The sequence below is a fragment of the Bos javanicus genome, chromosome 19, assembly GCF_032452875.1.
Source record: "Bos javanicus breed banteng chromosome 19, ARS-OSU_banteng_1.0, whole genome shotgun sequence".
NCBI lineage: Eukaryota > Metazoa > Chordata > Mammalia > Artiodactyla > Bovidae > Bos > Bos javanicus.
In genome coordinates this window covers 28,944,110-28,958,871 of record NC_083886.1, presented here as the reverse complement: position 1 = coordinate 28,958,871, position 14,762 = coordinate 28,944,110, and the positions used below count along the sequence as shown (strand labels likewise).

Sequence of the window (14,762 nt, the reverse complement as noted above, 5' to 3'; positions counted from 1 at the left end):
CTTGAGGGGTCTGTGGGATGTCCAGGCGGGGGGTTAGGAACCTCACTACTCAAAGTCAGAGCCACAGACCACGAGCAGCAGCTTCACCTGGGAGCTTGTTAGAAATGCAGGCTCCCAGGTCCCAGCCCAGACCTACTGAGTCGGAGTCTACATTAACCTGCGTCGTGGACACATTAACCTTTTGAGAAGTGCTGGCACAGGGGTAGGTCCTCCACACAAGGCTTAATGCTCAAGGGAGACACTGGGACTGGGACTGGTCAGCCCATGGTGATGGTCAGCCAAAGGGTGGACACTGTCCAGGGGAGGTGTATGGTGAGAAGAGCAGGGGACCAGGGGCGGTGGCAGGGGCAGCTCCAAAGCACAAAACCAGAGGGGATGGTGGGCACAGAGCCACTGGGCCTCACACCGGGCGCGCGCGGGACGCGGTGAGGCGCCCAGACCTGTAGACAGCGTAGGTGTGGTACTCGTTCAGGTAGTCGATGCGGTCCTCCAGCTTGTTGCTGCGATGGCTCTTGTCGATGCTGAGGATAAAGAGGCTGATGTAGGCGTCCAGGGAGAACTGGTACATCGGGTCGATGCGGCCCATATCGTTGAGCACGAAGAACAGCACAGAGGCCCGCTGGGCGCAGGGGCGGTAAGCCTGTGGAGGGGGCGGAGTCAGGGCCGGAGGGGCGGGGGCTCGGAGAGGGGGCGGGGCCGGAGGTCGCTGTGGTTCACCTCTCGGGCCAGGTCGATGTTGATCTCCGTGGTTTCGCTGGTCTCTAGCTGTTCCGTCACCTCGGTGGCGGTTATCTTGGAGGTCCGCAGGGTGTTCACCAGCTGCACGTCGTCTAGCAAGGAGCCCGTGGCCTCGTTCAGCAGCCTGGAGAAAAGGCAAAAGGAGCGTGGATAAAGGGGCTTCAGCGGGTGTTGAGCCTGGCCGGGAGCAGGGGATGGGCGACCCCTCATCAGCGCCCCCCTCCCTGCCCCCGGGACTGTAGTCAAGCCTTCGAGCAGACCCCGTGGGCTGTGGGCTGGGGGAGGCAGGGTCTCACCGAAGGATCTCGTCCTCCAGCTCCTTGAGCTTCCTTTTGCCAGCGGCGATATTGATGACCAGGGAGTCCTTCTGCTCCTCCAGCTCCGGCCGCTCCTTCCGGACCACAATGCCCAGCAGCTGGGCCTCCAGGCCCTGAGATGGCCAGGACCCGTGGTGAGAACCCCACTCTGGTGACCTTTACCCTTTACATCCCTTTACACCTCTCAAGCCCCACATCCCCAGCTGCCGACACAATCTCAGCCTTTTCTCAGTCCTGGCCAATTCTACAGCCCTCTGGATTCACCCTGGTTCAGTCTAGGCATCGGCCCCCACCCACCTGTTCTTTGACAGCGAAGTTGACAATGGTGGTCTTGGCTGAGGTCTCTGGGCTGTAGTGGGGGTTGGAGAGCTTGGTGGTGATGTAGAAACGGAAGTTGGGATTGTATTCCACCTCCTTATCTCCAATGCGCATCAGCAACCGACCACCTGCACTGACAGGAGGGTCAAGGGCAGGGACTCCACAGGACCAAGTGTGGGTCAGGGCTGACCCATTGTTCCCCAACTGGAATCCAGTAGCAGGGACTCAGCCTGCCTACGGCCCCAACCCAGGTGTGTCTGAATACAGGGACAAGGTAGTAGGAGACACAGCCAAAGACCTAGCGCTTTCCTGCCATGGGTCCGACCTCGCTGGTCTCAGCCCAACCCCACCATAAGCCTGGGCCCTGACCAATTCGAGCTACAGATTTGTTGAGCACAGGGTTGAGTGTGGGATCCAGATATTCCTGCACATTCTGGAGCAGAACTGGATATCCAAACTGGATGGCGTTTTCTAGGATTCGGAGATAATCGTTCATCTGCAGGTCGATGATCTGTAGGCCCTGGAAAGCAAGGGAAGCTATGGAAGAAATGCTGAGGGATACAAGATGGGTAATAGCCAAAGGGTAGGATCTGAGAAAGAGTCAGACTTGGGAAGAGAATCTAAGGGGACGAATCAGCCCTCCCCCATCCCCAGCCCTGTACCTGATTTCCTTCCATGTTCTTGATCCATTTCAGGGCCTGGGCCTGCGGATCGATCATCAGTGCCCACCTGAAGGAGGAAGTGTGAGTCAGAAGATAGGCTTAGCCTTCACTTGGGCCTGTGCTCCCAGCAACATCCTCACCTGTTGCCACGGGTGACAATGATGCCGTTCTCAGTGGAGAAGGCATCCGAGGGCAGCCCTTGAATGTTCCAGTCCCGAACTTTGGTAGGATTGGACAGGAAGTTGTCGAATGTGAAGCGGGGTGAGCAAGGAACCTGCAGCTCTGAAATCTGGATGGAAGAAGCCTGGAGCTTCAGCCTGGATATGAGAGCCCAGCACCCTTGCCCCTTCCCAACATCTGTTACTCCCAGAGGCTGTGATCTTAGAGCCCAGGAACTCATGCATCACACCCAAGCCCTGCCTTACCTTCCTGATCCAGATTTGGTTGACTATCTCATCCCGGTAGTTGGTCAGGAAGGGCCCCATATAGGACAGGAAGGCAGCTGCCAGGAGACAGTCTCCCACCAGGTAGCCAAGATCCTCCTCCAGGCCCTGGAGGACAGCAGGGGAGGTAGGTATAAGTCTTCCTGGGCCCCAGTACTGGAGGCACATGGACAAGTCTGAAGGCACTCCCCCCTCTGGACACTGTCCAGATCAGAGGGAGTCTTTCCTTCTCCTAAATCCTTGTGCCCCAAGAATTCAACCCTACCCTCACAACTTTTGAGTTCCCCATGTTTTATTTTTTTCATATTTTGGCCGTTCCATGTGACTTGCAGGATCTCAGTTCCCTGACCAGGGATCAAATCCAGGTCATGGCAGTGGTAGTGCCAAACCCTAACCACTAGACCATGAGGGGACTTCCTTGAGTTCCCCAACTTTAACAGCAATGTTTATTTCTTCTCTCTTTCTTTTCTTGGTCGTGCCACATGGCTTGTGGAATCTTAGATCCCAGGCCCTCGGCAGTGAGAGCATGGAGTCTTAATCACTGGACCACCAGGGAATTCAGCAGTGTTAGTTTGTGATAAGGCCTAACCCTCTTGTGAAGCCAGGAGCTCACTGAGATCAGAGATGAGATGCCCCAGGTTGGCTTCAGTCAGGTCAGTGGGCTCTATCAGGGTCCTCGTGAGTGTTTTCCAGCCCCACCTACACAAGGGGGCAGATCCCTCCTGGCACAAAAGCCTCTCCTCCCACTATTCTCACCAAATGGGAGAGGAAGAATGCCCACGCCCCATTCTTGGGTGTCCCTACACCCAAGCATTGCCATCATTTCCCCTCCTGTCCCTCCACCTAAATGGGCTGGGAGCTGGTCGCAGTGGTGGGCAACAGCTAGGAGAGCCAGGGGGCGCAGCTGGCCTCACCTTTACTGTCTCCTCCCATCGGGCCTTCTCGCCAGCCAGCCCGGACACCAGCATCCCAGCACGCTCCAGCTTCATCTCCATCTCCTCAGACCTCTTGCGAAGCTCCTCCTTCTGTGCCAGCTTCTCATCATACTGTTTCTTCAGCATCTCCAGTTTCTCAGCCACCTGGGAGGGATCAGAGTATGGGGATCTAACACAGGCTGGAGGCCAGACGATTCTGGCTTCGGATTACCCATCTGCTATGTTGTGGCTCTATGACCTCTGGGAAAAATGATCTCTTGGCGCCTCAGTTTCCTCAGGTACAAAAAATTAACACCTCCCCTGCAGGGTTGTTGTGAAGGAAAAAACAATATCAAATATATGTGATCAGGTGAGTTTTCTTTCCTGAGCCTCCACCACTCCACCACTCCTTCCTTGAGCCTGGAAACTGCTTGGTCATGGACTCAAGGCTGAGGAAGAGATGGGCCTCTTGTAGCACAGGGATAAACCACACAGGATGTTTTGACAAGAGAGGACCAGATAGCACAAAAATAACCGCCATTCCATGTTGTTGAGAGAGTGACTCCTGAGTTCTCATCACAAGGAAATTTTCGTTTTTTCCCAACTATTGAGGTTGACTTCCAAGAACTTGGGAATGAGATAAGTAGCTCTCCAAGGAATTATCATTATTATTTTTGCCTGTGCCAGGAGGCACGTGGGGGTCTTAGTTTCCCAACCGGGAATTGAACCCATGGCCCTGCAGTGGAAATGTGGAGCCCTAATTATTGGACCACCAGAGAATTCCCTCCAGGGAACATTTTTTAAAGCAAAGTGGAGATTCAAAATGTCACCCTTGAGTGACTTGAGCATCTAAAGAAAGAAGGTGTCGCTCAGGGATCAGATAGGCCACTCAGAGGCTAGGGGCCCACAGGGAAAGGGTGCTCTGGCCCTCACACACACGTGCTGGGTTATCTGGCAGGCTCTACTGCATGGCACTTGTCATCAGGTTCACGCAACCACCTCCATGCACTGAGCCCACACTCATCAGCAACCTCTGATTGTAATTTGGCTTCCCGTGGAGACTGGGCTCTGGGGAGGCAGCCAACCTACGTGATAGATCTATATTTCATTATTTATTTTGCATGTTTTCACTGTTTTGATTTTCTACACAAGAAATATATGCACAGGGTTAAAGACCTAAATAATAAAATAAAAGAGGTTATAAGGAAAAGCAATGGTCCTCTAGCCCACTTTCCTACTTAGTTCCATTCTTCAGTAGCAAATTATTTTTTAACCATGTCTCTTTTTATTTCTTCAAGTAATTATCTCCCTATCTCTGACTATTATGCTTATGCAGCTACTGGATGTATGTGTGTGTGTGTGTATATATATATATATATTTATATTTATATACAGCTTTAAATTTTTGGAGCTTTAATCTTTTTAATTAAAAATAATTATGAGAAATTTCAAACCTAAGAAAAAGACTAATATAAGCAATACCTACACACCCATCACCCAGATTTAACAGTTGTTAACATTTTGCTGTATTTACGCCATCTACTTGTTTTTCCCCAAAGTATTTTAAAGAATGTTGCAAACTCATGACATTTCAACTTTAAATACCTCATAATGCATTGCTTTTTAGAAAAGGACATAGTCATAACACCATCATCCCACCTAACATCTTTAACTTTTTTTGAAAATAACTTGTCCCATTTGTATTTTTTTTTTTGAATGGTGAATATGTTTCACACAAATCAACATTCCAAAGGAAGAAAAGTGTGCTGGGGTTTGTCCTCCTCCTACTCCTGACCCCAGCTCCCAGCCCCAGCCTGAGAGGGAGCCACTGTCAGCAGTTTCTAGTGTAACTTTCCAGACCAAGTCCATCAACAGTAAAGAAAATGTGAGCATCATGAGGGGAGCGCCACGTTCGCCACTGAATCAGACCCAGGTAGTGCCCAGCACTCAATAAATATTTCTTGAATGGATGATTTTTTTTCAAAAAGATAAATGGTAACATTCAGTATCACTGTTTCATACTTTACTATTTTTCACCTGTCTTCAAATCCATTCTTGTCAAGCTGTCTCATTGTTTTTAACAGCTGCTAATTTTGTGTATGATGGAATCACAATTTATATGACAAGTTTCCTACTGATGGACATTTGTGTCTTCCCAACGTTTTCTATAATTAACAAAGCTGTAATGAGTACCCTTGTACTTGCATGAGCACATCTTGACGCTGCTAGTCCTTTTCTATTTTAATTGTGTTTACTTTGTGAATAGGTAACTTAAAATTCAAGAGGCATGAAAGCATGAAAATCTTCCTCCCAACCCTCTGCTCCATCTACCCAGCTTCCTTCTTGAGGTAGCCAATGTGACCTGTTTCCAGTTCATCCTCTACGGATACTACAAGTATATTTTATACAGCTGTTTCCTGCTTTATCAACGTTAGACTATTTCTATGGACTTAATGCTATGATAGATGAAGATCTGATTCCCTTATACCAACACACCTCATCCCTTTCTCTCTACATCTAGTAGTTTTTTCTTTTTTTCCCCAAATATCACAATGTTTATTGATAGATACAAGTTATAAAATCAGGACATGAACATGATTGGATAAATTAAGTGGACTTCATTTCAATACTATAATAAGAGGGACCAATTAAAAATCTCACTATTTGTTTCACACCCACAAAGACCACTTCAAGGGCATTTAGAATCTCTCAAGGGCTTCCCAGGTGGCGCTAGTGGTAAAGAACACACCTGCCAATGCAGGAGACATAAAGAAGCAGGTTCGATCCCTGGGTTGGGAAGATTCCCTGGAGGAGGCCACAGCAACTCACTCCAGTATTCTTGCCTGGAGAATCCCATGGACAGAGGAGCCTGGCCGGCTACAGTTCATAGGGTCGCAAAGAGTTGGACATGACTGAAGCTACTTAGCAAGCACACACGATCTCTCCAAATTTCCTAATAGTTCCTAATCTCTCTTACTGGCTACCTTTATTATAATGTTAAATAACATTCTAGTGTTATAAGTAATAAATTCATATTTTTTTGTTGCCACTGTGCAAGGCATGTGGGATCTGTTTGCCAACCAGGGATCAGGGATTGAACCTGTGTCCCCTGCAGTGGAAGTGCAGAAACTTAACAACTGGAAAGTCCCAACACGTTAAAACTGTGTTCTATTTTATCTGCTGCAAAAGCACTGCCCTGTCTTTTCCCAGCTGTGTCCACTTCCCCAATTTTTAGGCGGTACCTTTATTTTTATATCGTTGAGGTTGACATTCAGAGAGGCCACACTGGGTCTTCTGTGCTCCATCTCTAGACTGATTATAAAGGTCAAATGCTAACAAACAGCGTCAATGTCATCATGATCCGGGTTGGTGTCCAGTGTGAACCAGGCTGGGCTCCTCGTGGTGAGACCCACTCAGACAGGTCACTGTGTGGGCTGAACCAGTTGTTAACTACTTTTTCTATTATCCCTGATGTGTTTTTCTTTCAGAAATTCTTACAGGTTGGTCGTGTCTCTCTTCTGCTTTCTGCCTCTGGTTTTGTGGTACGTTCTGTGATGCTGTCCTCCCACCCTTCTACCGAATGTCACACTTTTATCATTTTTAAATTTCCCAGAATTCTTCCTTTTCGTTTGGCCTTTCATCATCCTATTTTTGTTCTGTGGATGTCATTTCTTTCTTAATCACTCTCTCTGATGATACTAATTAGAGGTCTACTTTTTTCAAGTTTTCTTCATAACCTGAATTTTCTCTGGGCTTATTTTTTCCTCTGGGGTCATGGCTTGTTACAGTTGTTTGTATTGGTCATTCCCTTGTGTGTTGGAAGACTTCCTCCAGGACTTTTTCTCACCCTTCTCCAGGGGAGGTGGTGACTGATCTGACTGGTAAAATTGGAAAGAGTAAACTGGGAATGCTCAACTGAGCTCATGCCCTTTCTTTTTAGGGGTGAGCACAAGTCCCACTCTGCCCCCCCAACAACGCCCAAGACCAGGTACGTCTGTCTGAAGATGCGGGTCCCCACTAGGAGGGCCACTTGCTCACAGACATCTTCCACATCCTCCAGCCTAGCCTTTATAGGTTATATTTTGGCCAAATGCCTTTTATTTCTCAATTTGCTTAGAACTCGGGCATAGAATAAGACTACTAGTTCTCAGATCCCTTCAAGAGTATACATTTTGGACTTTCCCGGCTGTCCAGTGGTTAAGACACCATGCTTCCAATGCAGGGTGTGTAGGTTTGATCCCTGGTTGGGGAACTAAGATCCCACAACTCACATGGCATGGCCAAAAAATGAAAAAATGGAAAAAAAGAGAAAATGAAAAAAACAATGGCACAGGTTTAAAAAAAGAGAGAGTATACATATATGCAGACCAGAAAATCCCCCAAAACATTTTTGACAGTGCTGGGAGTTTCCTGATCAGACTGCAGCGTGTGAACAGGTGTTCTGAGTAAGGTAAGTAAGGTGAGTAAGGCTCATATTAGGTCCAGTGGGTTTTTACACTTGTGTGGTTAACTTTTAACTTCTATGACTTCAGTGAAAGTCTTTAGGCCAACCCTGTGTTATTCTGACGTTGGCAGATGGCTGTAGCTTTGTCTATGAATGAGTGGCTTTCTCTATAGAGACAGATGTTTGAAGCAAGACAATTTCTAGGAAATGGGGCTTGGACAGGGGAGAGATGTAGTCTGTAAGGGTGGCCTTAATTAAGAGTTCTGTGGTGGATGAAGAGTCTGTTCTGGGACTTCCTGGTGGTCCAGAGGTTAAGAATGTGCCTTCCAATGCCCAAGATTTAGTGGGATTAAGCGACTTGCTGGTTACTGCCGGTGCTGGGGCTAGAACCCCGCCTCCTGATTTCAATCCCCTGCCACCTCGGTTCATCATGACCTCTCAACCTCTCTTGAAATCTTCACTCTTTTACTCTTTCTTTCAAGCCTAAACACTCACAGGTATGGCCATCCATTAGGAAAGGTTTCTCACCTCTGGATGAATCATATCCTGGGCCAGATAATTAGGGGTTGTCCCCTTCACATGTGGGAAAAAAGTGGGCCTGTAGGGTCAGCTGCCAACAGCGTCATTCTCGGGAGAAGCATTTGCAGGGCACCTCGTGTTAGGTTGCTGGTGGGGGATCTCACACCGCGTCTTGAGGACCTCTAGTTGGTAAGAGTAAGCAAACAGGGAACTGAAATTTCTCCTTTGTTACTGAAAGTGTAAGATGCAAATATAGCTTTCAGTAGAACTTCAGAATCAGGCATGCTTGCAGCTAGCACTGTGCTGACCCTGGGCTCCTGCCAGGCCAACTAAGTAAGAATCTCTGGGGGAGCCTTGAAATCAGCCGTTTGAAGCCTTCTTCTCTATCAGGGTCGCCCAGAGATGAGAAACCCTGAACACAGCACTAGAGGTCTGGGAAGAGGCCCAGAGTCCAGCTATATTACATTTCAATCCAAATCTTGAGTAAATAATTTTAACCATTACTCATTTGCTTGGATCCTTGAAAATATATTTTTTCCCTAGGTCCGATTCTGACACACAGCGAAGGTTAGGGACCCCTGGTTTGGAAACTGCCCAGAAGCCTCCGAAATGGGTCAGAATGGAATCTTCTTTGTGTGTATGTGTGTGCACGCTGGATCTTGGTTACAGCACATGGGCTGTTACCCCGAGGCATGTGGGATCTTAGTTCCTTGATCTGGGATCAAACCGGTATCCCCTGCATTGGAAGGCAGAAGTTACTTTCAAGTGAGGGGAGCTGGTGATTAGAGAGCAGAAGGTGAAAGGGAGAATTCTTACTGGATACGCTTTTGTCCTTTTGAATTTCAAACCATGTGGATATATTTACACTACCTATTAAATCAATGACAGAAAATTAAATGATAGACTGAAAGAATTTTGAACTCTTGCTAATAGCACTTATATTCTGCCTGAAAGAGAGCTACTTGTGCATGTATCTGGTAGGACAGCACTTTTTGGATTATCTAGCCCTCTCACAGGAAATAACCCTCTCTACCTCCAGACGACAACACCAGGCTCCAACACCCTCGTATTCCTCCAGGTCCAAGCAGCAGTGTGACACCCCTGCCCTATCCCCCGAGCAAAGACCCACTGCCACACAGACTTCATCAGTTACTGTCTCAAGGATCTTCTCCAAAGGGCCCCAACAAAGGATGGCGAACACTGCCAGCTCCAGGTCAGTTGTGGGAAGGGCTCCCCAGAGACAGCGCCCCTGTGCCTTTGTAACCCTCTCACTGACCTAGCTTTGAGCCAGAGGCAGCCGTCTAAACAAGGCGCAGAGTGGGAGGCAGATAGGACTATAAGGAGGAGGGGGTAGAATTAGACAGGGACAAATAAACAGAAAGGAAGCATCCTAGAAATCGGGAATCTGGGAGAGCTACCACCTCGGAAAACGGAAAACATAGGTATGAGGCTCACCTCACGCAGCTTCTCCTGAGCCTCGGCCAGGGCCGCCTGCTTCTCCTGAAGCTGGGCCAATGCGGTGTTCATGCGGATCCGCTTGGGCTCCACCACCCGGTACAGCCGCCCGTAGAGCTGCGGGGAGACAGCGGGCACCCTCTCACTCGCTACCCACTCACCTGCCATGAGCCTTCCATCCCCCTCCTCCCATCCGGCCTCACTGCTCCCACCCCGCCTGTCACTGCCTACCTCCATGGCCCGAACCCACATGCATAGGGACTTGGCAGCCAGTGACACACGGCCGATGATGTCAGGCTGGAAATCGGGCTGGGCACAGTAGGCTCCGATCTTCTTCAGGACCTTGTCTGAGATATTGTCTTTATCGAAGTGGATCAGTGATTTGATGAAGTTCTGTTCCCCTGGGGGATGAAGATTGGGGGCCTCACCTCCACTGCTCAGGCATAGCCATGTGCTTCCTGGGCTCAGTTCCCAAGGCCTGACCTCAACCCACAGTCCCTCCACTGGCCGTGCTCCCTCATCTAGACCCTCGAGGCTCCCAGAGCCTCCACAACCTCCTCAGCCTCTACTCCCATCACGTATCCTCCACCCTCTCAGCCTGACCACCCATCCCACACACCATTCTGTCTATATACTTTGCACTTTCTTCTAGGGCAGGGGTCACCAAACTATTGCTTTCAGGCTACATTCCACCAACAGAACTCAGAGCAGGAAAAATATCACAAGAGTAAAACAGACCCTTGTTCCCTTTTCTGATTCTTGTCCTTTTGCGGGGTGGGGAGCAAAGGCACTCCTGTCCTTAGATTCTGAAATACGTTCCAATATCCTTACGACAACTTCTCCCTGTGTGTGTGTGTGTGTGTGTGTGTGTGTGTGTGTGGCTGAGTCATGGGGCATGTGGGATCTTCTGACGAAGGATTGAACCCGCTCCCCTTTACTGGAAGCGCAGTCTTAACCAATGGACCACCAGGGAAGTCCCTCATTCTTTTTTCTTTCGTTTCTTTCATAAATGAAGATGAGTTACCTACAACCGAAGACCTTAACTGATGGTTATGCCTCATCTTCCCCACCAGGCTCTGTGCTTTGAGAGTGGGCACACTGCATCCTTCATCTCTGTCTCTCTGAGTGCCTGACGTCCAGTAGATGATCAGAGGAATGCTGGGTGGACTGGCATAAATTACCTTCCGGTTTCCTGGCTCACCTAGCTGCCTCTTGGCCTCTGCCCAGGTGGGATCATTGCCTCGAAGGATCATGACTGCCTGCAACACCATCTCCACCTGGGCCGGGGGGCGTCCGTAAGACTTGATCTCTCCTATGTCCTTCTTGTTCAGAGACTCCAGGGCCTGAGAAAAGGGATGAACTTGAGGACCAGAGTCAACTCAGGTGGCAAGACGGGTCCTTTATGGAGACAGGACTTAGCTGCAGTTCCCCTCCTCCTCCCTTCCAAGGGGACTTTGAGAACAAGGAAGGCCAGCCCAGTCTCCTTCCTGTGCCTTCCCGTCCTGATACCCGCATGGCCTCTTCCAGGGCTGGTAATGCCTCTTCCAAATCCTTCTGGGCATTGTCAGCCAGTGCCTGGCACTTGACTTCCTCAATCGCAATCTTCTCGCTATTGGCTGTGACAGCCTACGGATGAAGAGAAGACAAGGGTTTTTGTCTTCACCTTGAGCAGAAGTGGGGGTGATGGTGCTAGTGGTAATGATGCAAGAGAGAGCTAAAGAAGACTTGAGTGGAACTGGCACCCCCTGCCCTATAACTGATTGAAGCTGGAAGCCCCTCTGCCCAGTGGGCACAGGGAATAGGGGACGCGAGGGGCAGGGGCGATCCAGGGGGGCAGAGGCACCTTCTGCTGCTCATCCGCTTCCCGCTTCTGCTGCACAATGATGACCAGGTACTCCTCGCACTGCTTCTGGAACTCAGCCACCTTTTTCTTGGCATCCTCCAGCTCTAAGGACATCACTTCCACCTTTTCCCTAGTTTCATCAATCTTAAACAGCCCTGTCCGCAGCTTATTGGCCTGGTCCAGCAGCTCCTGCCGCTTCTCCGCCAGCAACCTAGGGGACAGAGTAGGATCAGGAACCCCAGGAGGCTGGGCCCCCAGAAAGGAGAGGCCCATGTAGTCTCCCTTCCCAGCATGGCTCTGGTCCCTGACTTTCTGCTTGTTGCCACCACCACCACCCTAGTCAGATCTGTATCATTTCCTTGCCTGGATCATTGCCAACAGCCTCCCGACTGGTCTTCCTGTTTCCGGACTCTTGTCCCTCTCATTTATTCTACACACCGTTGTCAGGGTTGGCGTGCTGGCTACCGTTTTCATTGTACCACTTCCCTACCTGAGGCCTTTCTACTGTGCAGCAATTCCCCACCGTGCAGCAGGCAGTGGGGCTGCAGTGAACCAGAAAATACAAACTTCTCTCAAGGGGGTGGCCATCCCTGGGCTTCAGTTCAGTTCAGTTCAGTTGTGTCTGACTCTTTGAGACCCCATGGACCGCAGCACGCCATGTCCAACACAAACTGCCAGAGTCCCCCCAAACCCATGTCCATTGAGTCAGTGATGCCATCCAGCCATCTCATCCTCTGTCGTCCCCTTCTTGTCCTGCCCTCAATCTTTCCCAGCATCAGGGTCTTTTCAAATGAGTCAGCTCTTCGCATTAGGTGGCCAAAGTATTGGAGTTTCAGCTTCAACATCAGTCCTTCCAATGAATACCCAGGACTGATCTCCTTTAGGATGAACTGGTTGGATCTCCTTGCAGTCCAAGGGATTCTCAAGAGTCTTCTCCACCATCACAGTTCAAAAGCATCAATTCTTCAGCACTCAGCTTTCTTTATAGTCCAACTCTCACATCCATACCTGACTACTGGAAAAACCATAGCCTTGACTAGACGGACCTTTGTGGACAAAGCCCTGGGCTTCAGCCTGGTTTTTTCCATTTGAGAGTGAATGTGGAATTGTATTGCCACAATTTCTGATGTTTCAAGACAGATTGGAAATCTGGAGTTTTCCAAGGCTTCAAGTTTTAAATGCTGGCAACTCATTCACAAAGTTTTAATGTTGTGCAGTCCCCCAAAAAATGTCTAAGAGATTGTTTTCTGAATTAAATACTAAATATGGGCTTCCCAGGTCGTGCAGTGGTAAAGAATCCTCCTGCCAGTGCAGGACACACAAGAGATGAGGGTTTGATCCCTGGGTTGGGAAGATTCGCTTGAGTAGGAAATGGTAATCCACTCCAGTATTTTTGCCTGGAAAATTCCATGGACAAAGGAGCCTTTGCAGGCTACAGTCCATGGGGTCGGAGTCAGACATGGCTAACTGAGCACGTAAGCACATGCATGTACATTGCTTAACAAAGTGACTCAGAATCATAAACAGGATGTAAACCTATGGACCCAGCGAAGGCAAGGACTTCATTTTGTTAACTGACATACATATTACAAGTATCTAAAATAGTGCCTGGCACAGAGTACATGCTCAAAATACTTGTTAAATGAATGAATTAATGTTGGCTATCATTATTATTACAAATGGCTTTTTCTTCACCTTGATTGAAATACTAAATCCAATAAACAAGAGGGTTGTTTTTTTTTACCTTTTTCTTATAACCTTCAAAGCAAATTATTGTGTTGTGCATATAAAAAGACAGTCAATACAACTTAATGAATGAATAAATAACTTGGGAATGGTGGAAAGTCTAGAAGATATTAAAGGCAGAGAGAAGAGGCTATATATTGCCAAATATACCCATGATATAATGTCACAGTTGCAATGTGGTTATGAGCAAGGACATCATTATTCCAGGAGACAAGGACAGAGAGGTATATAAAGGGGTCACAGCCAGAGGGCCCCTGAGATGGCCACATCCCCTGGAACCCCTCTCTTGGTTTAACTTCCTGGACAGAAACAAGCCCCCCGCCTCTCTGCCATTCAGATCCCAGTCCTCTAGTTGGTCCCCTTGGCCAGCTCCTGGATATTTTCTAAGACATCGTTTCACCAATAGCCCTCAAAAGACACCAAGCTCCTGGGAATTCCCCAGTGGTTCAGTGCTTTCACTGTAGAGAGCAGGGGTTCCATTCCCAGTCAGAGACCTAAGATCCCACGTGCCACAAGGTGGGGCCAAAACAAAACCAAAAAATCCACCAAGTTCCCAGGCCCTCTGTGCCCCTTACTCTGCCATCATACTTTTTATATCCAGACACAAGTTCCAGGTAGTTAGTGGGCGTGACATAGTTGTGTCTTCGGAGTTCCAACAGCATCTTCTGGGAATATGTGGCCACTGACCAGTGCATGGTGACGAAGATCTGGGCCACTTTCTTGTGGATCTGAGATCGATGCATAGAGGTTATGAGACAGGGAAGGAGTAGAGACAAACGGAGAACGGAAATGGGCAGGGGTGCGGGGGGGGTGAGGAGAGATGGGGAGGAGGGCCTCACATTTTCCTGGGTCCCCAGATCGGCTCCCATCAGGTACTTCTCAGCCACCTCCAGCAGGGCCTCGCGTGGCCACTCTGAGAACCAGTTAATGGTTGTGCAGTTCACCAAGGCTGGGTATTGGCGGATCCAGTTCCTGGCAGGGGTTGTGAGAGGCAGTTAAGTACATTTGCAGACTCGGCCTGCAGCGACGGTCTTTGCCACAGGTTCACTCATTCCCTAGGAACCCCTAAGCCCCATCCTTGTGCTCCTGTGTCGCCTTGTCCAGATTGTGCTCCCCTCAAAGCTGGTTTGGTGCATGATTTAGAAACAGCTTCTGGGGTCAGAAAGAGCCAGTTTCACACCAACCAAATATGGATCTTGGGCAAGTGGCATAACCTTTTGAACATCAGTTTCCTCACCTCGAATAACAAATAACAAAGCATACTAACTAGAGTTGTTAGGGGATTCAATGGGATGACACATGCAGGATGCTTAGCCCAGAGCTTGGTACATGGTGAACACACAAGCCAAAAATATTCAAAGAT

The 14,762-nt window shown here is 48.9% G+C and overlaps 1 protein-coding gene across 7 annotated transcripts in view; it reads right to left on the bottom strand.

Moving 5' to 3' along the window:
- The window catches only part of DNAH2 (dynein axonemal heavy chain 2), a 108,394-nt gene that overhangs the window by 15,690 nt on the left and 77,942 nt on the right, over positions 1-14,762 (bottom strand). For all 7 annotated transcript variants that reach the window (XM_061389569.1, XM_061389568.1, XM_061389567.1 and 4 more), the window contains exons 59-74: positions 14,239-14,371; positions 13,988-14,127; positions 11,654-11,864; positions 11,320-11,436; positions 11,012-11,153; positions 10,042-10,211; positions 9,811-9,927; positions 3,393-3,557; positions 2,461-2,586; positions 2,176-2,324; positions 2,036-2,102; positions 1,743-1,893; positions 1,353-1,501; positions 1,035-1,168; positions 718-862; positions 441-640 (exon numbers count right to left, since the gene is read on the bottom strand). In XM_061389569.1, coding sequence (XP_061245553.1) covers positions 441-640; positions 718-862; positions 1,035-1,168; positions 1,353-1,501; positions 1,743-1,893; positions 2,036-2,102; positions 2,176-2,324; positions 2,461-2,586; positions 3,393-3,557; positions 9,811-9,927; positions 10,042-10,211; positions 11,012-11,153; positions 11,320-11,436; positions 11,654-11,864; positions 13,988-14,127; positions 14,239-14,371 — 2,316 coding nt within the window. The remainder of the gene's footprint in view (positions 1-440; positions 641-717; positions 863-1,034; positions 1,169-1,352; positions 1,502-1,742; positions 1,894-2,035; positions 2,103-2,175; positions 2,325-2,460; positions 2,587-3,392; positions 3,558-9,810; positions 9,928-10,041; positions 10,212-11,011; positions 11,154-11,319; positions 11,437-11,653; positions 11,865-13,987; positions 14,128-14,238; positions 14,372-14,762) is intronic.